The sequence below is a fragment of the Culex pipiens genome, chromosome 1 (genome assembly GCF_016801865.2).
Source record: "Culex pipiens pallens isolate TS chromosome 1, TS_CPP_V2, whole genome shotgun sequence".
NCBI classification, from domain to species: Eukaryota; Metazoa; Arthropoda; class Insecta; order Diptera; family Culicidae; genus Culex; species Culex pipiens.
Window position 1 is genome coordinate 30,194,369 of NC_068937.1, and position 27,198 is coordinate 30,221,566.

The window sequence follows — 27,198 nt, forward strand, 5'->3', positions numbered from 1 at the left end:
TTTAATACAATACCCATATTTTACATAAAGCTTGGGACTTTTCTTCTGAATGCCTTTCAATTTCCAAACGCAAAATCAATACAAAATCGATTCGTTTTAGAGAATTATGCAAATTATTAGGGAAAGTAGGAAATGTCTATCAGGAAGTTTTTCAAGTAATTTTGATTTCCAATTGAACTATTAAAATTTAAAATTTGAGAAGAAAAAAAGACAAATAAAAAAAAATTCAAGAAAAACTATTCATCCAAGAATCCGTTAATTTTTGTTGTTTTTGTTATTGGATGATGTAAGTTTTGATAGGAATTCTACAAAAAAAAAAGTTTTTCCATTTTTCATTTCATAATTTTTCGAAAACATAAAATATAAAATAAAAATTTGTTATTTTTCCCAGATAAAACATCAAATTTAAAATCATCAAGAACTCAATTTGCGATTTAATTTTGTATCCACCTTAACCCTCTACTGCCCAAATTTTTTTTTCGAAAATTTTTATTTTTCCCGTGTTCAGGAGGTCATTTTGAGCAACTTTTGTTCTACGAAAAACTTTACTTCTCTTGTTTTATGTTTTTCTTGTTTCATTTTTAGTATTTTAATTTGCATTTTTCTTGTTTAGTTTATGTTTGTTTTTGGTAGTATTTGGCCTACTCTACCACCTCCTATCATTACATTTTGCCTATCTAATTTTTTCATGTTTTTACAGTAACTTTTTCAATTTTTTGCATGTTTTTCACATTTTCTGCTATAAAATGGAACCATTATCATTTAAATTGTAAATAAATGCGTAGAGGCATAGTCTGGGGCACTAGAAAAATTACTGCATACTTCTTCTTACTTAAAATATAGGAAATGTTAGTAAAAAACACAGGCAAAGTTGACCCCTAAAAAAATGACATTTTTAAAAACATTGGCAAAGTCACATAAAACAAGTCAAACTTCCAACCCTAAAATTTTCCAAAATTTTAAAAGTTCTTCTTTCCAATGCTTTTTGAAGATCAAAAATTGGTTGAAAAATTGATTTTTGGCGATTTTTTAAATCGAAGCCCGTCTAGAGGCGGGGTTGGGTTGTAGAGGGTTAAAGGGATTGTTTACATAAAAAGATTTTTTTTTAAAGTAGAAGTTATAGTGAATTTTGACCAACTCTGAATTTATGTTTTAAAATATAGAAAATACTTTTAGTTGAATTGATGAAAAAATGTTGTTTCGATATTACTAGATGAACTATTATTAGCATTAGCATTAGCATTAGCATTAGCATTTTAGGACGCCCTATCCACGGATGGCTCCTCAACGCTTATTCCACTGTTTGGTGTGGTTGTGTTAGACCCTCATCCGGAACAATAATCCAACACGGGAGATACCATGTCTTCATCTTTTGATGAGTGTGTAATACAGCCCAGGGCATAAGGGGGTCCTCGCCGGGTCCAAGCTATCCTTTGGGGAACGGAAGGAATGTTAGTAAACTCCTATCTAAAGTGCGCAAGGATCCCTGCGTCACCTTAGTGGTATAGATGTTTGTAGGGAGGTTTTGGACTCAATGTTAGTAGGAGAGGTAGAACCCTAGGATATACCTCGAAAGGTATTGCGGGCGAATCAAGTAGAGTTAGTTTTTTTATTATTAAACAGTACAGATTGCACAGTGTAAAAGATGCATGATTTATAAATATTCTATTTAAAGCAACGGCAGACATAACGCGACGAAGCCGTGCATGAATACACGAATGTTGTATTACTAAACCAATAATTTTCTCCGGTAAAAGCAATGCTGATTAATCACAGTTTTAAAATATCTGCTATTAAACACAAGCTATCGACTGTAAAAGTAACGAGAAGTTTACATTTTCCTTTAAATTATTATGTGTTTAATCGAAATTCGAGGTTATAAATGATTTAGCGCATAATTAGAATCTTGATTTTAAACTTTTACAGCGATGCGGAGGAGACAAAAAATATTTATTTGTTTGTTTTATTTATTGAAATGTAAGATTTAGAAGTTATAGTTAAACGACCGATTCAAAAGCATACTTAGTTAAAATTTAAATTTTTGTGTAATGGGATTGATCAGCATATTTAATATTTTTCAATAACTACAATAAATATGTATATCTAATAAAAGAACGCAAAAAAAAAAAACAATTCAAAAATCCAGAGCGCAAATTTTCCCGACGAAATGCAACCGACTTTAGGTATCTGTAAACTTGCAAACAAAATCTAATCCTGGCGACACGAATCAACTGTGGCATGTGGACAGAATTCGAGCTGTCATTTTGCTTTCCCACATATACAAACAAAGCGTCGCTTTCCTTTGCCATTCAATTCATTCATCGACACAGTCAAACACACTCATACACTGCTAGATAGATTCTACGACCACATCAAAAAGGAAAGATCTCACCCGAGTTCTGCAGGTTATCCGGTCAACTGGTGATGTGCAATTCTCTGCCGACGAGCAAAAAACATTGGAGGAGCCAGTACGCCAACTCTGCTGTGGACCAGTCCATCGTTCAACCATCTCACCTCCACAAGTCTAGCAGGAAAGCTTGACCCTTTCATTTATCGAACACGTCAAACGTCTAGCAACCTCTTCGCGGATAAAAACACAACCCTCTCACTCTCCCCGACGCACTCGCTGTGTGAAAATACGATTCCGGTTCCACACCAGGTTCACCAGACTGCCATCCGCTAGATAAAATTCCCCGTCGATTCTTCGGACTCTTCCTTACTCGCATTTAACAGAAAATTATTTTCACGGGTGACAACCTTACTTGTGACATAAACACAACCGAAATTTTCTCGCGCATAACTAGAATTCAAACAAATTGGCACTCTTCTAATTTTTCTTCCTTTTGACCACAACACACTTTGATTTATTTTTTCCGTTTAACATTTTTGCTCAAAAAAAAAAACTAGTTATGCGTAAAAAAAACTTTATCGTGTAATAAAATCACAAACGAAACTAATTTTTAGAACCCAATTATTTTTTCGCAATTTTAAGCACTTCTTCAACATCTCTCTTTTTCCCGTGAGGAGCAGAAAATTCTGCATTCTCAAACTGTCATGATTTGACAACACAACCCTCAAGGAACGTGGCACTCGTCGCCCGTGTACCGCAGTGTTTGAATCTGAACTCTTCGTGCCGCAGTAAACGAATATTTTTTGTTTGCATCATGGCGGCCACTGAAAACAGCACTAGTCAAACACAAAATCTTCGCTTTTTGATCCAGATTGCTGAAATTTTCTCAGAACTTCACGCTCCTGAACTGCAAAAACTTCTTCTCCAATAGATTCGCACTATTTTTCCACACTATGTGTACAAAATCACTAAAAAAACGATGGAAAAGTATTGAGCTCGAAACACAACAAACTTGACCAACCGTCGCACAGTCAACCTCCCACTAGATGAACTATTATTGATACCAAAATTTGATGAAAAAAACTAGCCTTTTTTGGTGTTTTTTGTTTTGAAATTTCAAAAACAGGTTCATTGAGGATAAACATATTTTTTCCCGTTCTTCCGGTGGAATTAATTTCCCGACTTTTTCCTGTATTTTTCCGAAGATGGCACCCTGTTATCAATCGATATTGAATGTCTAGGATTACTATTTTTTTAATTCGATGATATTGTTGAAAATCAATATTTTCAAAAATAGAAATCACAAAAAAAATTAAAAGAGCGAATCGTTCTCACCAAGTTCTCACATTTAGTAGAAATTTAAAAGCCATTACAAATTAGATTTCCATATTCCTGTGCCCAAAACAAAAAAAAACAATACTTAATTCATGTCTTTGAAAAAGATTAGAATCATAAAATTCTGCACGTTAACAAATATACTTCTTCAAACAAAGCAAAATGTGTAAAATTTCATAAAAATATTTTCTCCCTAAGGGTTTACGCGGCTTTTCTAGAACTGTAATCCCATTATTTATCCCATTTTTTCATTTAGTAAACAAAGATAAATGAACGTTTTAAATATATTTTTTAAGCACAATCGATTCTACAAGTTTTACAGTATTGTTTGCATCCTGAATTTTTGGCAATATTTCGGTTAGGGTGATAAAACTTTAAAAATTAATATAAGCACAGATCTCATCACCTTTTATAACTAAGCATTACACTCTTAAAAATATGCTATGGGATAATGAAATTTCAAATGTTATTTCTTCATAAAATGATTTTCCAGATAATTCTACTGACTAAATCATTTCATTTTTTAAAATTAATTTGTTTTTTAATTATTTTAAAATCGGCCTACACGGAAAAAAAATCAATTCTCAAAATCGTGAATTAAATTCACGAATGCGAGAACCACGAAGGAATATATTCACGTTTATAGAGCAAATGCACCATACTCATGAATAAATTCCTTCATGATTCTCACATTCGTGAACTTAATTCACAATTACGAGAATTGATTTTTTTCTGTGTAAGTTAATTTTATTATACAATTTGTTCAACAGATCGAGGGGCCGCAAAATAATGCAACCTTAGGGTGACAATAAAAAAACGACATCAGGGATATCCCCTGATTCGATTCCTTAGGCAAAAATAAGTAACTGTGAAAATTTTGAGCGAAATCGGTTAAGGGTTAAGGGTCGCTTTTTATCGTTGAAGTTGATGATCCGACACATTTACCGCCACCTTTTGGAGGAATTTTTCCATAATTTTTTTTTGAATTTTCCCATACAAACTTCAACGATAATAAGCGACCCTTAACCCTAAACCGATTCGGCTCAAAATTATTTTTACCTAAAGAATCAAGCCAGGGGGTATGTATCTCTTAAGGTTTTCCAAAATTTTATTTTTTTCTTGTCACCCTAATGCGACATCGATTGTCCTTTTTTAAGAATTATTAAATCGAACTTTGGGGAAAAAATGATTCTTAAATTAAATAATTGATATTTTGCATATTTGGACAATAACATGACTGTCCAAAAAGTGTTTCAATCATATAATTAGCATTTTGTGAGACTTTTTTCTTAAATTCGCGATTTTAAATATAAAAAAAAAACAGCAAATTTCAAGCTGAATTCAGAAACCAAATTTCTTATTGCATCCATTACATTTTCATCAATTTTAGTCTATGTCGCCTCCTATACCCTTCAAACATTGGTTCGAAAATGATATTATAAAAAAAAACTTCAAAATTTATATGGAAACTATTTGCATTTGCAATTGCCTGCGATTTCTTATAATTTTCACCTAATCTTCCGATTTTGGCATAAAGTTCAAAAAATATTTGCATATTTGTAAAACTATTAATTTGTGCAGAGGAAAATCGTGAAAACATGATTATTTTTAATGTAAGATTTTCGGTTCTTTTTTTAATTGATTGTTAGTTTCTAATGGGTTTGTTGAATTAGGTTAAAAATTTACTCTTGGTTTCATTGCCTTCCTTCATAAGGAAAACTTAAAAAAGGCGTTTCACCAACTCACCAGTCGACTGCGCCCTCCGTCCCGTGAGTCCCTTCTCGTGGTGTCGCGACACGTTGGCCCCCATGCTGCAGCTTCCTTCCTCCTCCGCGTCAACACCTTGTTCCTGTCTTCTTCCTCTTAGCTCTTCCTCTTCCACAATGCCCACAACAAAACTTAGCCCATCACATCCCACCCCATCACAGTAACCGTGGACGCACTCGAACTCCTCCTCGGGGAAAATCTCATCATCACCACCTGCTTGGATTTCCCCTGACGCAGCTGCCTTTTCCACCTCACAAAACACTAGATCACAATCAACGGCGGCTTCTTCTTCTTCCTCCTCTACCTGCTCCCGTTTTCCCCCGAAGGTTATGCAATCAATTTGCCCACCGCCAGCAGCACTAATCACTTTCGCGCCTGGATGGCCACTTGAAGCTGCGTCTTCTTCCCCTTCTTCAGCCTCAATAACATGGTAATTGCCACTTTGGCCACTTTGGGTATCGCAGCGGGGCTTTTTGCACTGGGCGGTGTCACCGGCGCCACTTCCGGCCGAATCCGTCGAGTGTTTCTTCTTTTTGCTCTTCTTCTTGGGGTTGTTGTTGCTGCTGCGCAGCGACGCCAACCGTTGGACTAGTTTCAGGAGGACCTGTTGGAGGAAAGAAGGGGAGAACCTAATTAGAATTGAACTTTATGGTGGGACTTAATCGAGTGTTGAGGGTTTAGAGAGGATCAACCGGAAGTTAAGTGGTCGATTTAACTTTTGAGTTATTTCTAGATTAAATTTTCAAAACAACCTATCCGTCATGGGTTTCCTATGCAGATAGGGCCTTTTGAATATTTAATCGAGATTTAAGGTTTTGTTTTGAGCTTTTAAGGCCGGCAGCGAAATTATGGGAAAGTCCAAGTTTCAAAATACTTGTGGGACAGAAACCACAGAGCTAGTTCAAAGTATTCATTTATACAAAGTTGCCAAAAGAGCTCATGCAACAGGTGAAGAATTCCTTAAGCTTCACATTCCTAACCAAATTCAACATGATTGACACACAAATCAAACAAAAATAGAAATCGCTTGCAAACTAGCTCTGTGATTCACCCACTTTGACGTTGACTTTGATTCACTTTTACAACACTCTCACCCAACTCAATTCTCACCTGATCGGTTGCTGCGACCGACGCCGCGAGAAACGAAGACGACGCCGACGTCGTCGAGGATGCGGTTTTGTTCTTCTTCTTCTGCTTCTTCTTTCCCGCTTGCCCTTCTACTTCGCTGCTCTGCGAGTGCAATTTGTAGCAACCACTTACAATGCTGGGGGCACTACTTTTGCCGTCACCCCTGCTGGCAGCACTGCCACTGCCAGTGACATCGATGAGGTCGGGACTGCTGGTTTGGTGCAGGCGTCGATGGTGACACTTGTCCCGATTGTTGCTTGGAAGCACGACCGTTGGCGGTGGGGATGGTGACGACGATGATGACTGGAGACTGTTGGCGATGATTTGATCACCTGGAAGGTAGAGAGGGGAGAGAGAGAATGGAGAAATTAGCGATTTAAGTGAATGGTAGATTAGGCAAATTATTTGGTGCTGAAGTGAGTGATAATTACAATCTTTTAGATGTTGCATCTCAATAATTAAAAACAAAAATAAATCTGGGACATAAAATTGTTGTTGAATAGGTTTTTTATAAAGATTTTCCCAAACAAAACTAAACTTCTAATGATCTGGCAACCCCACCTAAAGATATACCCACTTAATTAATTAGCATACAATTGTTTGGTGCCATATCCTTATAACTTTGATAAAAAAAGATGCGACCCATTGTTGGTTAGCTAATTGAGAAACCATTCCAATGTGTAACAATATTAAAAGATCTGTCGGAAAAGAGTCAAAACCCTAAATCGTGAATTGCGTCATGAATTTGAGAACCACGAAGTAATATATTCACGTTTATAGTGCAAATGCACCATACTCATGAAAAAAATCTTTCATGGTTCTTGAATTCATGAACACAATTCAAGATTTCAAGAATTGATTTTTTTTCAGTCATAAGTTATGCCCATTGAGGTAAAATTCGTAACCTGTTTGGAAGCCGATATTTAATAATTTAGGGGAAATATACCCATTTTAAGCCTAATAGCGGTCGTGTTTGAATGATGCTGGGTAATCTGGAGTGTTCCTTGAAATTAACTAAAACCAAGTACACCAACGAGTAGAGCAACTTTTTGTGAACATTTCTGTTTATTTTCACTTTTATTAAAAGTTATGCTATTCCTTTTACAAGCATTTAAAACAAAAATTCTTAAATGCATTCTAAACAGTCGAGTGCATTGAGTCTGCTTAGTGTTGCCAAAATTGATGAAATTTTAAGCGAACACTCACGAAAAGTAGCATTTATAGGGAAAGTGTCCTGGCATCACTCCAACAGGCGCTGCTGGTGGTGTTGATGGCCACCCTTTGTTCTTTATTTGCCTTCGCTTCTCGCTCGGTTTTCTTCAGCCTTCGATTGGAATGGGTCTTCAAAATTGAAACGTCAAAAGACTTGGCGCGTTTGTTTTTTTGATGTCGCTTTCAAATAATTTACATGTTTCGGGATTATTTTTCAAGTGAGTGACTAACAAATGTGCAAAAGAACATGTTGCCGGTAGTTGGAAGCAATTTTATATCTTAAGCGCTTTGAAATCGTTAGCGCAAGTGAAAAGATATTGATGGCGGCTTTCGTTAGGCAGTTAAAATAGAAATTATGATCAAAAGTTAATTAAATTTGATCTTTTTGGACAGAAAATGGCATAAATTTGTGTGCTTACTTGAGGCGGTGCTGTTGCTGGTAAGTAGAGGGTGACGGGCGGGAATTCCCGGGAAAAAAATCCCGGGAAATCGACCATTTTTTGAACTCTCGAATCCCGGGAAATTCGGTCGAGACTCCCGGGAAATTTTAAACATACAAATATCGAAGCAAAATTACATAAACTTATCAGAAAATTATTTGGAGAATTCTAAATTGTTTCGAACATTGTATGTGAAATGTTCGATGTTCAAGTTCTTCTCTAATCTTCTTATTCAGAAAGTGTAAATTTTAAATTCCAATAATTATAACTGAAAGAAGCCTTTACCTTAAAGTATACATAGCAGTTACATCCCAGATATAAAATCTAATTTTTTTGAATTTTTTTTTATTTATTATTTCTAAAAGGAGAAAGCTTATTCTCGAGCATAGCAATCCTCATAGTCTGTTTTTTTAGTCCCTTAGTTAATTTGGCTGTATCAAGGTAATTTCCATTTTTGATGTTAATAAGTCTTTTTGTGTTTCACGTTACCCACAATATTAGATTCTAGACATTTTTTGAGAGGGTCCTATAAGCTATTGTCTTTTATAGGACCTTTTCAAAAAAAAAAAAAAAACTCTAGGATTATATTTTCGGGGAAAAAACTCTGGCGATCTTTGTAAAGTTAATGTCCGCCAATTGTGAACATTCGGGTTTTCCGGATAACTGTAAATTTTTCTTCAATGAATATTTATAATTGACATTAAAAAGGAAAAAAAAGTTGTTTAAGTCGTTATTTATCATATTGCAAAAATCTCGATACAGGGAAATTATATATTATTTGTAAACATGTTAAACTAAAATGTTGAGTCCCGAAAAGCTCAAGAAACGATCTCGTATTTGCAGATTAAGAAAAAAAAAATCAAAAGGTACACATAGTTCCTCCAAATAATAAGGATACTTAAAATAACGTTTCATAGAATAAGTATGAAAACATTGTAAGAAATTTCATTTAAAGAAAAAAACAATTTTTTTGCTTTTCCCTTTAAATTATTGCCACTATTGGCATAGTAAAAAAAAACTCCCGGGTCCCGGGAATTCCCGGGAAATGACCAAATTCAACTCTCGATTCCCGGGAAATTGAAAATCTCGAGAATCGTCACCCTCTACTGGTAAGTGAATAGTATTTTTGGAGCTTTATTCGAGCCTCAAACTCTTCATATGACGAAGATAGGTGTTTGATTGGAAAGGGTATATTTCCCCTAGTTGAAAATTATTTCCACCTACAAAGTGTTTGGGTTGTCCGAAAATTTGCCATTTTCGTCGATTTTCGCATTTTTTTTTCAACGCGTCATAATTTCGCTCCGTTTTAACCGATTTTAACTCTTAAATGATAAGTTGTTTTTTCCCCGTTTTCAACATTTTCCGGTCTCAGTAACCCACGCTTTTATTTTCAGAAAATCATACTGTAGGAGTAGACATTTTTTTTATTTTCCACTATCTTACGTTTAATTTACCGAAGAATCCGATAAAAATGATTCCAAATATCAACTGTTTGGTCCAGACACCAAAAAAGGCATTTAAAATTTTCATACAGCTTTTTCAAATGTTAGGAAGATTTTTTAACCCCAAAATGTTATCCCTCAAAAGCCCAACTAAAGATCTTTAATTTATGATCAAGAGCGGTTGGAATGGGGCAAAGTTTTGATTTTTTGGATATTTGGTTTTTTTTACGAAAAACGACGAAAATAGCAATGTTTTGGACCTTACACGGTGGGTCACTCTGAGGGTCAAACAAAAAATATGGGTCAAATTATTTCGGCCAAGGAACCACCAGTCCAATTTTCAGCCCGATCTAAGCACATTTGTGTTGGTTTGTGCTCTTTTAATGTGGAACTGCTATTTTTATTCATTTTACAATCTTTTTATTTATTTTTCCCTTTTTTTTAAATAATCAACCATGGAGTTGCGAAAAATTAACCAGAACAAACATTCAACTAGTAACTTTTTGCATAAAAGAATGATGAAATATTCGACAATTGATGATTCCAATAATATGTTTTTCAAAAAAATAATAATATTAATACTCAACCACTAAAAAACCATTGTTTATCTAAGTAAGTTCAAATAATGCAAACAATAATTTCGAGATTCGGAGATTAAAAATCAACAAACGAAAGAATAACTAATTTTTTATATAATATGAATGGGTCTAAGTAAGAACTCGTACAGTTTGTTTTAAAAGTATTAGAAAACTTTTACTGATTTTTTTAACTCAAAACATTTTTGTACATCAAGCAAAATGTAAAAAGCCGATTATTTTTTTATGGCTATCATATTCCAAAAGAGTTACAATAAAAAATAATAATTTTAAAATTGATAGATTAATCATTTGTAGGAATGTTCAAGGCTGGTACAAATTTAATTTAATGTTTTTGTCCGTCGGCTCTAGTCAAAGTCGAGGAAGGGGCAAAAAAAACTAAATTTAAAATTTAAAAATTTTAAGCAAAAAGTTTAAAAAATACTTTATGCGTTACTATCGATATTAAAGTACTATTGCCGAAAATTTGCAAAATATTAAAGAATTTATGGAAATTATTTTGTTCTTATTTTTTTTGTTTTTTTCCGATCTTTGGTCCCAAAATTCTTAATCAGCAAAAAGTCCAAACATGATTTGTTTGATTAAAAATACAAGAATTTACGTTTTACAGCGTAATTAAAATAGTTTACAATAAATTGTACAAGTTTTTCCAATCCAAATTTAAATGGTAATTAATTTTTTGGCCCCTACCTTATTGATAAAATTTCGAAGGGGGGCGGGTGGATAAAAACACACACAGTCCAAATATTCTAACACAACAATCAAATTGATTGAATTTATCATCTCTAGATATTTTTTGAAAAATGTTTCAGATGGCAAAAAAGCCATCACTAGAAAGCTCTTTAGCTGTATAAAGTGAAGCCAAATTTGACCGCCCAAATTAAATATTCATATTTTTTGAAAAAGCAGTAATTTAAGCAAAATCTCAAAAAATCTCAAAATTACAGTAAAAAAATACGATTTATTTTAATGAAAAATAAAATTTGCAAATTTGCATTTTTCTCCAAAAGTGAACCATGTTTGAGTTTCAGGTACACACTTTTGGTAAATTTTCTCAAATAAATGTAATTTTTCTTTTTTTTTTCAGTACATAGTAATTTTTTTCACCACCCATGATTTTTTTTACGAGGATTAAAATATTTCTTAAAATTTTGCCTCTAAGACAACAAATCTTTTTTCTAAATCAACAAATTCTTAAATTGGAAAATATGGGAACAGCATCTATCTCCATCGGGCTCTAAAGTTGCCATATCGACACTTAGACGTTAAATTACAGTTCATTAAAAGCATTTTCAATTGAAATTAAAATAGCTCAAAACGAGCTGAGCAAGCAAATTTCGATGAACCGATTTACAAAATAAGTTGTTTCAATAGTGAAAATCAGCTAATTGGATGGAGCTAGGAGCGGATGCTTAAACTGCCAAACATACGAAAATTTCCCCTATAATCTGAAAAAAAAATGATAAAAATAAAATAACTAAAAATGGTTTCACTGTAAATTGGTTTTTCTATCACTTCTGTTTCAACGAGATATGAGTGAGCACTAGGGTGCCCAGAATATGGAACTTTTTCTCAAAACCTCGCTCCACAAGCAGAATATTGTTCCTTGAGCTATTTTAGGACTCTGGGCCAAATATGAGCAAATTCGGTCAACATTTACCCATTGATCCTCGAAGGTGAAATTTGTTTGGGAAAATCGAAAGAATGTATGGAAAACCCAATTTTCTTACGGTTTGGTCTGCACGGTGCGCTACTTCCATCCAAATATTCCCAAAAGTGAGATTCTTACTCAAAATTTAATGTTCTACAACATAGTAGAACATACCAAAGCTGTAGAACTCGATCCTGAAAAGTTATAAGCTTTATAAAAAGTTTATTTTTGTATAAAAAAAAATCACCAACCTTAAGCTCGGGTATTTATGGGTTAATCAAAACCAATTTCTCTCAAAATTTGCACAGATGCTTAAAATAACCTGAAAACCCGTTTTCAGCTTGTGGAGCAGGGGGTCATTTTAAAATAATCCATCTGATTGTTATTTACTTGAACAGTTATTGATCCATGCCAAACAATTCGAAAAAAAAAAAACAATCATCGTCAAACAATGCCACTCATTCATGGAACCAAACTTCCGTTCCAGCACTGTTTGTCTCACCCAAACGCATCATTTCAGGCAAAAAAACCTTCAATGATTTATGCACGCTGAATCAACACGTGTGCACGCGACTGCTATCGGGTGCAGAACTCAATGCACCGCCCTCCCCCTTTTGACTAACAATGTAACACAAAACAACAACGAGCTTTTACATATTCTGTGCATAATGAAAGAATGCAAAGTTGATACTGCTCTGCAATTCATTAATAATGAGGTAAACAATGAGTGCAAAATTTTGTGAAATGTGCAAATTTTAATGTATGGATTTTTAATTTTTGATGACAATGTTTATTTGGCAAATTTCAAAATTATTATTTTTTTGAAGATTTTTTTTTGAATTTCTGTCTTATTTGCAGTCAAACTTCACCATTCCTCTCAATCAATCGCCAAAGAGCAACAACGAAAAAAAACTCGTTCATTAAAAATGGAATGTCCAATCGGACGGAACCCCACCCCCACGTCGATAACGAACTCTCCAGTCCCGCATAGAGCGCTGTGTTCTTTGGACTACACTTTTCCGGCACAAAACCGCGAGCGAGCGCTCAAACTAGTCAGTCAGGTGGAAAATTCAATGACATTCGCTGTTGCGTATCAAACCGATACCCGTCGTCGATCGCATCACACAGTGCACAGTGGGGCCAAACCCGCTGCTAATCCCATGAAATTGATTACGAGAAAGGCCGCAGGTTTTTAGATCCCAAAAAAAGTGATCTTTATGTAAAAAAAACCTGATAAATCGAATGGTGATGACCCCATCCACCGGAGACCACGGGAACAGGTCCATTTTGCCCCTTTTCCCCCTAAAAATCAATTTTCTTATACTATTTGATCTGTACAGAAAAAGGCCGCAGGTTTTTTGACCTCAAAAATAGTGTTCTATACGTAAAAAAGCCTGATGAATCGAATGGTGATGACCCCATCCACCGGAGACCACGGAAACAGGTCTATTTTGCCCCGTTTCCCCTATAAATCAATTTTCTTGTACTATTTGATTTGTACAAAAAAAGGCCGCAGGTTTTTTGACCTCAAAAATAGTGTTCTATACGTAAAAAAGACTTATGAATCGAATGGTGATGACCCCATCCACCGGAGACCACGGGAACAGGTCTATTTTGCCCCTTTCCCCCCTAAAAATCAATTTTCTTATACTATTTGATCTGTACAGAAAAAGGCCGCAGGTTTTTTGACCTCAAAAATAGTGTTTTATACGTAAAAAAGCCTGATGAATCGAATGGTGATGACCCCATCCACCGGAGACCACGGGAACAGGTCCATTTTGCCCCTTTTCCCCCTAAAAATCAATTTTCTTATACTATTTGATTTGTACAGAAAAAGGCCGCAGGTTTTTTGACCTCAAAAATAGTGTTCTATACGTAAAAAAGTCTGATGAATCGAATGGTGATGACCCCATCCACCGGAGACTACGGGAACAGGTCTATTTTGCCCCTTTTCCCCTAAAAATCAATTTTCTTGTACTATTTGATGATCTGTATAGAAAAGGCTGCAGGTTAAATTTAAGAATTCAAGAATTTAAGAAAACTTAAGAATTTAAGAATTTAAGAATTTAAGAATTTAAGAATTTAAGAATTTAAGAATTTAAGAATTTAAGAATTTAAGAATTTAAGAATTTAAGAATTTAAGAATTTAAGAATTTAAGAATTTAAGAATTTAAGAATTTAAGAATTTAAGAATTTAAGAATTTAAGAATTTAAGAATTTAAGAATTTAAGAATTTAAGAATTTAAGAATTTAAGAATTTAAGAATTTAAGAATTTAAGAATTTAAGAATTTAAGAATTTAAGAATTTAAGAATTTAAGAATTTAAGAATTTAAGAATTTAAGAATTTAAGAATTTAAGAATTTAAGAATTTAAGAATTTAAGAATTTAAGAATTTAAGAATTTAAGAATTTAAGAATTTAAGAATTTAAGAATTTAAGAATTTAAGAATTTAAGAATTAAAGAATTTAAGAATTTAAGAATTTAAGAATTTAAGAATTTAAGAATTTAAGAATTTAAGAATTTAAGAATTTAAGAATTTAAGAATTTAAGAATTTAAGAATTTAAGAATTTAAGAATTTAAGAATTTAATAATTTAAGAATTTAAGAATTTAAGAATTTAAGAATTTAAGAATTTAAGAATTTAAGAATTTAAGAATTTAAGAATTTAAGAATTTAAGAATTTAAGAATTTAAGAATTTAAGAATTTAAGAATTTAAGAATTTAAGAATTTAAGAATTTAAGAATTTAAGAATTTAAGAATTTAAGAATTTAAGAATTTAAGAATTTAAGAATTTAAGAATTTAAGAATTTAAGAATTTAAGAATTTAAGAATTTAAGAATTTAAGAATTTAAGAATTTAAGAATTTAAGAATTTAAGAATTTAAGAATTTAAGAATTTAAGAATTTAAGAATTTAAGAATTTAAGAATTTAAGAATTTAAGAATTTAAGAATTTAAGAATTTAAGAATTTAAGAATTTAAGAATTTAAGAATTTAAGAATTTAAGAATTTAAGAATTTAAGAATTTAAGAATTTAAGAATTTAAGAATTTAAGAATTTAAGAATTTAAGAATTTAAGAATTTAAGAATTTAAGAATTTAAGAATTTAAGAATTTAAGAATTTAAGAATTTAAGAATTTAAGAATTTAAGAATTTAAGAATTTAAGAATTTAAGAATTTAAGAATTTAAGAATTTAAGAATTTAAGAATTTAAGAATTTAAGAATTTAAGAATTTAAGAATTTAAGAATTTAAGAATTTAAGAATTTAAGAATTTAAGAATTTTCTAGTTTTAAGCTTTCTCTATTTCTATCCCCTTTCCCTTGCAATTTTAGTAAGTTTTTTTTCTTATCTTTTTCTTACTTTCGCTAACCCCTTAACTACAAGCAACAATTGTTCCAAAATGGATTATGATGTAACACACAGCTGAAAGGAACTCCAAAACTCTGTTATGTATTTCAAAAGAACTTATTGTATATTGATAATTCACCAATAAAACCGAATTGAATTGAAAAAATTGAAAGAATTTAAGAATTTAAGAATTTAAGAATTTAAGAATTTAAGAATTTAAGAATTTAAGAATTTAAGAATTTAAGAATTTAAGAATTTAAGAATTTAAGAATTTAAGAATTTAAGAATTTAAGAATTTAAGAATTTAAGAATTTAAGAATTTAAGAATTTAAGAATTTAAGAATTTAAGAATTTAAGAATTTAAGAATTTAAGAATTTAAGAATTTAAGAATTTAAGAATTTAAGAATTTAAGAATTTAAGAATTTAAGAATTTAAGAATTTAAGAATTTAAGAATTTAAGAATTTAAGAATTTAAGAATTTAAGAATTTAAGAATTTAAGAATTTAAGAATTTAAGAATTTAAGAATTTAAGAATTTAAGAATTTAAGAATTTAAGAATTTAAGAATTTAAGAATTTAAGAATTTAAGAATTTAAGAATTTAAGAATTTAAGAATTTAAGAATTTAAGAATTTAAGAATTTAAGAATTTTCTAGTTTTAAGCTTTCTCTATTTCTATCCCCTTTCCCTTGCAATTTTAGTAAGTTTTTTTTCTTATCTTTTTCTTACTTTCGCTAACCCCTTAACTACAAGCAACAATTGTTCCAAAATGGATTATGATGTAACACACAGCTGAAAGGAACTCCAAAACTCTGTTATGTATTTCAAAAGAACTTATTGTATATTGATAATTCACCAATAAAACCGAATTGAATTGAAAAAATTGAAAGAATTTAAGAATTTAAGAATTTAAGAATTTAAGAATTTAAGAATTTAAGAATTTAAGAATTTAAGAATTTAAGAATTTAAGAATTTAAGAATTTAAGAATTTAAGAATTTAAGAATTTAAGAATTTAAGAATTTAAGAATTTAAGAATTTAAGAATTTAAGAATTTAAGAATTTAAGAATTTAAGAATTTAAGAATTTAAGAATTTAAGAATTTAAGAATTTAAGAATTTAAGAATTTAAGAATTTAAGAATTTAAGAATTTAAGAATTTAAGAATTTAAGAATTTAAGAATTTAAGAATTTAAGAATTTAAGAATTTAAGAATTTAAGAATTTAAGAATTTAAGAATTTAAGAATTTAAGAATTTAAGAATTTAAGAATTTAAGAATTTAAGAATTTAAGAATTTAAGAATTTAAGAATTTAAGAATTTAAGAATTTAAGAATTTAAGAATTTAAGAATTTAAGAATTTAAGAATTTAAGAATTTAAGAATTTAAGAATTTAAGAATTTAAGAATTTAAGAATTTAAGAATTTAAGAATTTAAGAATTTAAGAATTTAAGAATTTAAGAATTTAAGAATTTAAGAATTTAAGAATTTAAGAATTTAAGAATTTAAGAATTTAAGAATTTAAGAATTTAAGAATTTAAGAATTTAAGAATTTAAGAATTTAAGAATTTAAGAATTTAAGAATTTAAGAATTTAAGAATTTAAGAATTTAAGAATTTAAGAATTAAAGAATTTAAGAATTTAAGAATTTAAGAATTTAAGAATTTAAGAATTTAAGAATTTAAGAATTTAAGAATTTAAGAATTTAAGAATTTAAGAATTTAAGAATTTAAGAATTTAAGAATTTAAGAATTTAAGAATTTAAGAATTTAAGAATTTAAGAATTTAAGAATTTAAGAATTTAAGAATTTAAGAATTTAAGAATTTAAGAATTTAAGAATTTGAGAATTTAAGAATTTACGAATTTATTTTGGGCAGGTACAAATATTATTCATAGATAAAAAAAAATATTTAAGAAAATTTACTTCAATAAATTTACTTTAAGGGGCAATTGGCACCTTCCTGAGGTCGCAGGAATGTTAGGCAATCATTTATTGATTTTTCAAAAATTAAAAAAAATCATTTGTTTGGGTCAAAAAACCTGCGGCCTTTTTTTGTACAAATCAAATAGTATAAGAAAATTGATTTTTAGGGGAAACGGGGCAAAATAGACCTGTTCCCGTGGTCTCCGGTGGATGGGGTCATCACCATTCGATTCATCAGACTTTTTTACGTATAAAACACTATTTTTGAGGTCAAAAAACCTGCGGCCTTTTTCTGTACAGATTAAATAGTATAAGAAAATTTATTTTTAGGGGAAAAGGGGCAAAATAGACCTGTTCCCGTGGTCTCCGGTGGATTGGGTCTTCACCATTCGATTCAACAGGCTTTTTTACGTATAAAACACTATTTTTGAAGTCAAAAAACCTGCGGCCTTTTTCTGTACAGATCAAGTAGTATAAGAAAATTGATTTTTAGGGGAAAAGGGGCAAAATATACCTGTTCCCGTGGTCTCCGGTGGATGGGGTCATCACCATTCGATTCATCAGGCTTTTTTACGTATAAAACACTATTTTTGAGGTCAAAAAACCTGCGGCCTTTTTCTGTACAGATCAAATAGTATAAGAAAATTGATTTTTAGGGGAAAAGGGGCAAAATAGACCTGTTCCCGTGGTCTCCGGTGGATGGGGTCATCACCATTCGATTCATCAGGCTTTTTTACGTATAAAACACTATTTTTGAGGTCAAAAAACCTGCGGCCTTTTTCTGTACAGATCAAATAGTATAAGAAAATTGATTTTTAGGGGGAAAAGGGGCAAAATGGACCTGTTCCCGTGGTCTCCGGTGGATGGGGTCATCACCATTCGATTCATCAGACTTTTTTACGTATAGAACACTATTTTTGAGGTCAAAAAACCTGCGGCCTTTTTCTGTACAGATCAAATAGTATAAGAAAATTGATTTTTAGGGGGAAAAGGGGCAAAATGGACCTGTTCCCGTGGTCTCCGGTGGATGGGGTCATCACCATTCGATTCATCAGGCTTTTTTACGTATAGAACACTATTTTTGAGGTCAAAAAACCTGCGGCCTTTTTCTGTACAGATCAAATAGTATAAGAAAATTGATTTTTAGGGGGGAAAGGGGCAAAATAGACCTGTTCCCGTGGTCTCCGGTAGATTGGGTCTTCACCATTCGATTCAACAGGCTTTTTTACGTATAGAACACTATTTTTGAAGTCAAAAAACCTGCGGCCTTTTTCTGTACAGATCAAGTAGTATAAGAAAATTGATTGTTAGGGGAAAAGGGGCAAAATAGACCTGTTCCCGTGGTCTCCGGTGGATGGGGTCATCACCATTCGATTCATCAGGCTTTTTTACGTATAAAACACTATTTTTGAGGTCAAAAAACCTGCGGCCTTTTTCTGTACAGATCAAATAGTATAAGAAAATTGATTTTTAGGGGAAAAGGGGCAAAATAGACCTGTTCCCGTGGTCTCCGGTGGATGGGGTCATCACCATTCGATTCATAAGTCTTTTTTACGTATAGAACACTATTTTTGAGGTCAAAAAACCTGCGGCCTTTTTTTGTACAAATCAAATAGTACAAGAAAATTGATTTTTAGGGGAAACGGGGCAAAATAGACCTGTTCCCGTGGTCTCCGGTGGATGGGGTCATCACCATTCGATTCATCAGGCTTTTTTACGTATAGAACACTATTTTTGAGGTCAAAAAACCTGCGGCCTTTTGCTGTACAGATCAAATAGTATAAGAAAATTGATTTTTAGGGGGAAAAGGGGCAAAATGGACCTGTTCCCGTGGTCTCCGGTGGATGGGGTCATCACCATTCGATTTATCAGGTTTTTTTACATAAAGATCACTTTTTTTGGGATCTAAAAACCTGCGGCCTTTCTCGTAATCAATTTCATGGGATTAGCAGCGGGTTTGGCCCCACTGTGCAGTGGTTCAAAAGCCTGTTTTGACGAACTTAATTGATTAGAGCAAAAATTAAGCATTTTCGTGCTTCGACATGTTCTACAACTTTGTTCAGCGTTGTCATGGCCAACTTTTGATGAAATTTGTTTTTCAAAATACTCATCACAGCAGACTGGATTTTTTAACTTTTGACAGTTAAGAGATAGAGCTTTGGTGTCTTCGGCAAAGTTGTAGGGCTGAAAATTTCCACAAACTTTGTCGAAGACGCCAAAGCTCTATCTTTGCGTTGAATACCAGTTTTGGAACCTTTTTCATAAATCCCTGCCAAAAAACAGTTTTTTGACTAAAACTATGTTGAACATTGATTTTAGACGATTACAATGTTCAGAAGAGTTGTCAGTAATATCAAAACAAACAACTTTGTCGAAGACGCCAAATTGATAGGAGCTATATGTGATGAGTTATAACAAGATTTCGTGATACTTGGGCTAGTTTTCGAGCTCGGTATACAAAGCCTCGGGCAAATTTGGGCAAAAACCCATACAATAGGCTTCAAGTATGACTATTTCACTACAAAATGTCGGGTGAATCATTCGTCCGAAGGTCATAGATTTCCGAGCATTTGAATTTATTTTATTTTTGATGACTATTTAAATGCATTTAGGACACTTTTAAGGCACATAAGCCATTTTTGCGATTTATTCCTGACACACGAGGCGTGTAGGCCAGACTCTTGTGAAAATTTTGATGTATTGGAAGTCTATCTTTGGAACCTATTGGCTAATTAATAATATGAATGTTTCAAATAAATTACTGTCTTTGCAGCACTAACGTTATGACGTTGACTAGATGTCTCGATTCGCCGATTAGCTCTTTTGGAAGGAATTTTTTCTCGAAGATATTCCCAAAAAAACACTGGATAGCCTCAAAAACAGACTTCTAATACATCAAAATTTTCACAAGAGTCTGGCCTACTTCTAATACATCAAAATTTTCACAAGAGTCTGGCCTACACGCCTCGTGTGTCCGAATAAATCGCAAAAATGGCTTATGTGCCTTAAAAGTGTCCTAAATGCATTTAAATAGTCATCAAAAATAAAATAAATTCAAATGCTCGGAAATCTATGACCGTAAACCTTCGGACGAATGATTCACCCGACATTTTGTAGTGGAATAGTCATACTTGAAGCCTATTGTATGGGTTTTTGCCCAAATTTGCTCGAGGCTTTGTATACCGAGCTCGAAAACTAGCCCAAGTATCACGAAATCTTGTTATAACTCATCACATATAGCTCCTATCAATTTGGCGTCTTCGACAAAGTTGTTTGTTTTGATATTACTGACAACTCTTCTGAACATTGTAATCGTCTAAAATCAAAGTTCAACATAGTTTTAGTCAAAAAACTGTTTTTTGGCAGGGATTTATGAAAAAGGTTCCAAAACTGGTATTCAACGCAAAGATAGAGCTTTGGCGTCTTCGACAAAGTTTGTGGAAATTTTCAGCCCTACAACTTTGCCCAAGACACCAAAGCTCTATCTCTTAACTGTCAAAAGTTAGAAATTCCATAGCCTACTGTGATGAGTATTTTGAAAAACAAATTTCATCAAAAGTAGGCCATGACAACGCTGAACAAAGTTGTAGAACATGTCGAAGCACGAAAATGCTTACTTTTTGCTCTAATCAATTAAGTTCGTCAAAACAGGCTTTTGAACCACTGTGCATCATCATCATCCTCATCTGGTCTGGTTCGGAGTGCCACTTTATACATGGTGAGCTGGCAACACTGGAAAAATAGAGTTGGCATATTTTGAAGTCATTATTATTTGTTTTAATTTCTTCTTATTTGGAACATAAATCTTACCTAACATTTAAAATATTTATAGAAAATTTGCCTTTAATAATTTATAATTTTTCAGTGTTGCCAACTCAATCCACGGAATACGACCCCCCATATTTGACCACGTGCACATCAGGTTCAAATTCGTCCCAATATCGTCAGGTGAACGCCAATACTCAACTAGTGCAACCTCTTCCCGCAAAAACCACAACCTTCGAACAGTCGCAAAACACCGGCCGGTCGGCTCTTTTCGGTGGTTCCGGAACAGGTAATGCGTCACGGAGCAGATGAGGCCGCCAACCGCGACCACCGGGCGTCAACGATTTGTCATTGGCGGCGCGCACGCTCGAGCCTTGCTATCGAATGTCAACAGTCATATGACAGTCATGGTTCCAGCTTTTGTGGCCAGCTCAGCTCGCATTCATGTTTCTTGTGGCAGGACGTGCAAAATGACGGATTGTGGTCTGAAGAATCGGTGGGGGTCGTCCGTGAGTTGTGACTTGAAATCATTTTTCTAAAAAAATTATCTCAGTCATTCAATATTATTCTCATCTCTCAACTCTCATTCCTCATTTCTCATTTCTCATTTCTCATTTCTCATTTCTCATTTCTCATTTCTCATTTCTCATTTCTCATTTCTCATTTCTCATTTCTCATTTCTCATTTCTCATTTCTCATTTCTCATTTCTCATTTCTCATTTCTCATTTCTCATCTCTCATCTCTCATCTCTCATCTCTCATCTCTCATCTCTCATCTCTCATCTCTCATCTCTCATCTCTCATCTCTCATCTCTCATCTCTCATCTCTCATCTCTCATCTCTCATCTCTCATCTCTCATCTCTCATCTCTCATCTCTCATCTCTCATCTCTCATCTCTCATCTCTCATCTCTCATCTCTCATCTCTCATCTCTCATCTCTCATCTCTCATCTCTCATCTCTCATCTCTCATCTCTCATCTCTCATCTCTCATCTCTCATCTCTCATCTTTCATCTCTCATCTCTCATCTCATCATCATTTTTTTTTAATTTTTCCTTTTTTTGAACTTTGTTTTCATTTCTTATTTTTTTTTAATTTTTTAATTTTTCATTTTTTTTCATATTTTGTTAATTTTTCTATTTTTCTAATTTTGCTAATTTTTCTATTTTCTTCTAATTTTTCTAATTTTCTTTTTTCTAAATTTTCTAGTATTTTAAAATATTCCTCTTTTTTAAACTTTAAATTTTCTTTAATTTTTATTTTTTTCCGAAATTGTTCTAATTTTTCCAATTTTTTAAATTTTACTTATTTTTCTCTGGGTGGGTCTCGTGGCGCAGGGGTAGCGGCTTCGGCTGCCGATCCCGATGATGCTATGAGACGCGGGTTCGATTCCCGCCTTATCCACTGAGCTTCTATCGGATGGTGAAGTAAAACGTCGGTCCCGGTTTCTCCTGTCTCGTCAGAGGCGCTGGAGCAGAAATCCCACGTTAGAGGAAGGCCATGCCCCGGGGGGCGTAGTGCCAATAGTTTCGTTTTCGTTTCGTTTTTATTTTTCTATTTTGTCTTAATTTAATTTTTTTAAATATTTTTCTAATTTAATATTTTTTTTCATCTTTTTAATATTTCTCATCTTTCTCATCTTTCTTATCTTCTCATCTTTTTCATCTTTGTGATCTTTCTCATGTTTATCATTTTTATCATCGTTCTCATCTTTCTCATTTTTCTCATCTTTCTCATCTTTCTCATCTTTCTCATCTTTCTCATCTTTCTCATCTTTCTCATCTTTCTCTTCTTTCTCATCTTTCTCATCTTTCTCATCTTTGTGATCTTTCTCATGTTTATCATTTTTATCATCGTTCTCATCTTTCTCATTTTTCTCATCTTTCTCATCTTTCTCATCTTTCTTATCTTTCTCATTTTTCTCATCTTTCTCATCTTTCTCATCTCATTTTTGTAATTTTTTTAATTTTTCTTTTCTTTCTATTCTTTCTCATCATTCTCATTTTGTCATTTTCGTAGCACCTTTTATTGACGCTCCTCTCCTTTTTCATGTCACACAAAACGCAATCGTGCTTCGCACGAAACCCACAATCGATTCCAATTTCTACAAATGCATCGTTTTAATTTCCTCACAACGGGTACCAGCCATCAAACATGAACTGCCATCAGGCGATAGAGAGACAGAGCGTAAGGGTCGTCCGGTTTCTGCTAGAGGGTAAGTGAACCAATTTTGGGCGCATTTTTTATTTGTTGTTTTTTTGGGGATTTTTTTTAGAGTTGGTTTAAATATGATCAATGTAGTGTTTATGTCAGTAATTTTGATTAAACTTTTCAGAACTGTCAGAAATTGCTGCATTTACCCTACTAGACTATCATATCGCGATAGGAGAGCGCAATTTTTCTCGTGTCATTCTATAACGAACTATTTTGAGCACGCACACATACACACACAACACACTGGACAGACAGTAACAGTTCCGAGCACCCTCATATTGGGCAATTATTTTGCACTTGCTGGTGTATTGTGTGTGTGTGTGGTTGAATGAAAGCTCAATCGAAATTAATCGAGTCGAATAATGGCGACTATGTCGTTTTGGTCGTTTGCTGTCAGTTTCTTTTTTTTTTGCTGAGCTTGATACAAATTTGAAGGGATCAGCAGACTTGTTTTATTTTTATTGGTTTTGTCTGATTTTTCCAGCTTTTTGCTTATGAACTTGTCTATTTCTTCACTTTTCACTTCTTCACTTCTTCACTTCTTCACTTCTTCACTTCTTCACTTCTTCACTTCTTCACTTCTTCACTTCTTCACTTCTTCACTTCTTCACTTCTTCACTTCTTCACTTCTTCACTTCTTCACTTCTTCACTTCTTCACTTCTTCACTTCTTCACTTCTTCACTTCTTTAAACATTTTATTTCTTGCTCAATGTTAATACTTCCAGGAATCGGTTCAATTAATTCTTCCTAAATATCTTTCTGAATCATGGGGAAAGGAAACCCCATTCCAAAAGTGTTACCAAAACAGTTATTTTTCTGAAAAGAAAAATCTCTTTTCATGTTTTTGCTCCCAACACCACCTCAAATCGACTTTCAAAGCATTCTCAGAAGGCAAAACTGCTTTCTCAGAACATAGCCGAAAAAAACTTCTTTTCTCCCTGTAACTACCTTCGTCAATCCATAGCTGCCACTTTCCCTGACTTTTACCCACTCTTCTTTTTTTTATTCTTGGTTAATTTCATCACGTGGGAGTAAAAACGAAATAAAAAAATTACGAAAAAAAAAAACTGGGAGAAGGGACCGGAATGTCGCCCAAATTTGGTTGCAATCTTCATTAAATTTGATTTTGGCAGCACTTCCGTTTAAGGGTCTGCACCTCAGCCGGTGCAGGTTGGCCAGCAAGTCAAAATTATTGATTCGTTGTCCATCAAGCTGTCGAAAGGTGCAACGCAGTGCACCATAAATTTGAACCTGCCGAGGGGTCCTACAAATGGACTGCAAAGCTTTTATGGTTCCATCATTCACACACACTCACACACACTTTTTGGAAGTAAATTTTATGGGGAGGTTGATTTAAAAAGGGCAAGTATGACGAGGAAAGGAGGGTTTTGTGAACTGTCAAAAGTGGTGCCCAGCTTAATGTGCACGCAGAAAGTGCATCGAGATTGCATTGAAACGGTAGGGTAAAGTTGGGTCTAAATTGAAGAAATATAATAAAAATAAGATTTTAAACGTCTCATTTATTAAATTTTAATATTTTTGATTAATTTTCGTACAATCATTTTGAATTTGATTAAATAAAAATTTTGAATTTAAATCCCATTGAATTCCTAAGAATCTCATCGAATCATTTTGAATCTCCTTAAATATCTTTGAATCTTTTTGAATCTTTCTGAATCTCTATCAATGTCTTTGAATCTCTTTTTATCCCTTTGAATTTCTTTAAATCTTTTTGAATCTTTTTGGATCTCTTTGGATCCCTTTGAATCTTTTTGAATCCATCTGAATCTTTTTGAGTCTTTTTCAGTTTCATTCAATTTCTTTGAATTTAATTTTATATTAATAATCTTAAATATTTTTGAATATCTTTGAAACTTTTTGAATATTTTTGGATCTCTTTGGTTCTTTTAGGATCTCTTTGCATCTCTTTAAATCTTTTTGAATCCATCTGAATCTTTTGAAATCTTTTTCAATTTCATTCAATCTCTTTGAATCTTTTTTAAGATCATTTTAAAATTTATTTGAATATCTTTGAATCTTTTTGGATCTCTCTGAATCTCTTTGAATCATTTTGAATCTCGTTGAATATTTTTGAATATATTTGATTTTTTTTTGAATCTCTTTGAATCTCTTTGAATCTCTTTGAGTTTTTTGAATTTCTCTGAATCTTTTTGAATCTTTTTTCAATTTCTTTGTAGTTGTAATTTGTAATTTACTGGAAACGCTTTGTATCAAGTTAAGGAAAGACGTTTGAGATGATGATTCTTTCAATCGCTTTGAATATCATTGAATATCTTTGAATATCTTTGAATATCTTTGAATATCTTTGAATATCTTTAAATATCTTTGAATATCTTTGAATATCTTTGAATATCTTTGAATATCTTTGAATATCTTTGAATATCTTTGAATATCTTTGAATATCATTGAATATCTTTGAATATCTTTGAATCTCGTTGAATCCCTTTGAATTTCTTTGAATTTTTTGAATATCTATGACTCTTTTTTTCAATTTCTTTGTAATTGTAATTTGTAATTAATTGGAAACGATAGCCTGTTAGTATAACACTTTTTATTAGGTTAAGGAACGACGTTTGAGTTGATGATTCTTTCAATCTCTTTGAATCTTTTTAATCTCTCAGAATCTCTTTAAATCTTTTTCAATCTTTTTCAATCTGTTTCAATATCTGTCAATCTTTTTGAATCTCTTTGAATTCCTATAAATTTCTTTGAATTTCTTAATCTGTCTTAATCTTTGGAACTTTTTGTATCTATTTGAAACATTTACATTTTTTTGGAAACTCTTTGTACCTTTTTCAATATGTTTGAGTCTCCTTGATTTTTTGAATTTATTTGAGTTTCTTTCAGTCTATTTGAACCTCTTTAAAATTAAAAAATCATTGAATTCTTTAAATATTCCTCAATTTAAAACTTTAAATATTTCAGCATTTAAATATATGAAAATTTTAGCATTTCATATGAAAATTTTTCAATACTCAAGTATTACAATATGTAATTTTTTTTACAAATGATTTGGCAAAACGGGTATTATTACCTATTTTAATATTTGAATATTAGAATATTTGAATATTTGATATTTGAAATATATTTCAAATATTCAAATATTCAAATATTCAAATATTCAAATATTCAAATATTCATATATTCAATATTTGAATATTTGAATATTTGAATATTTGAATATTTGAACATTAGAATATTTGAATATTTGAATATTTGAATATTTGAATATTTGAATATTTGAATATTTGAATATTTGAACATTTGAATATTTGAATATTTGAATATTTGAATATTTGAATATTTGAATATTTGAATATTTGAATATTTGAATATTTGAATATTTTAATATTTGAATATTTGAATATTTGAATATTTGAATATTTGAATATTTGAATATTTGAATATTTGAATATTTGAATATTTGAATATTTGAATATTTGAATATTTGAATATTTGAATATTTGAATATTTGAATATTTGAATATTTGAATATTTGAATATTTGAATATTTGAATATTTGAATATTTGAATATTTGAATATTTGAATATTTGAATATTTGAATATTTGAATATTTGAATATTTGAATATTTGAAAATTTGAATATTTGAATATTTGAATATTTTAAGTATTCGATTATTATTTTTTTAACCTTTTCTCTCTCGTGAACTTTGTTGCAGTTTAATGAACTGTTTTTGATTTTTGGTGATTTTTACATTTACATCCTTTTATTGAATTATTTTCAATAGCTTTTACTTTTCACTTAGATTTCCAAGTATGGAGTCTAAGGAGTTGTTTTTGAAGTGTATTATTATATAAGAAGTTGATCGATCCTCGGTCCTAACCTGGTTGTAGCACCTAAGAGGACCTAATAAAAATAAGTTTAGAATAAAAAAAAAAACAATTTTCACTTATCATGAGGCAGTGTTGCCAATTTTGCCCAAAAAAATACGTCTACTTTTCATAAATGCGATTCAAGTTCAAGTCATTCACATTTGAATGATT

General features: G+C 32.0%; 1 protein-coding gene across 1 annotated transcript in view; it reads right to left on the bottom strand.

Annotated features, from left to right (window-relative positions):
* LOC120421204 (uncharacterized) overlaps positions 1 to 27,198 on the bottom strand; it is a 361,516-nt gene that overhangs the window by 124,087 nt on the left and 210,231 nt on the right. Inside the window, exons 4-5 of the mRNA XM_052706357.1 lie at positions 6,563 to 6,912; positions 5,432 to 6,056 (exon numbers count right to left, since the gene is read on the bottom strand). Of these exons, the coding sequence (XP_052562317.1) occupies positions 5,432 to 5,495 (64 nt within the window). The 5' untranslated portion in view covers positions 5,496 to 6,056; positions 6,563 to 6,912. The remainder of the gene's footprint in view (positions 1 to 5,431; positions 6,057 to 6,562; positions 6,913 to 27,198) is intronic.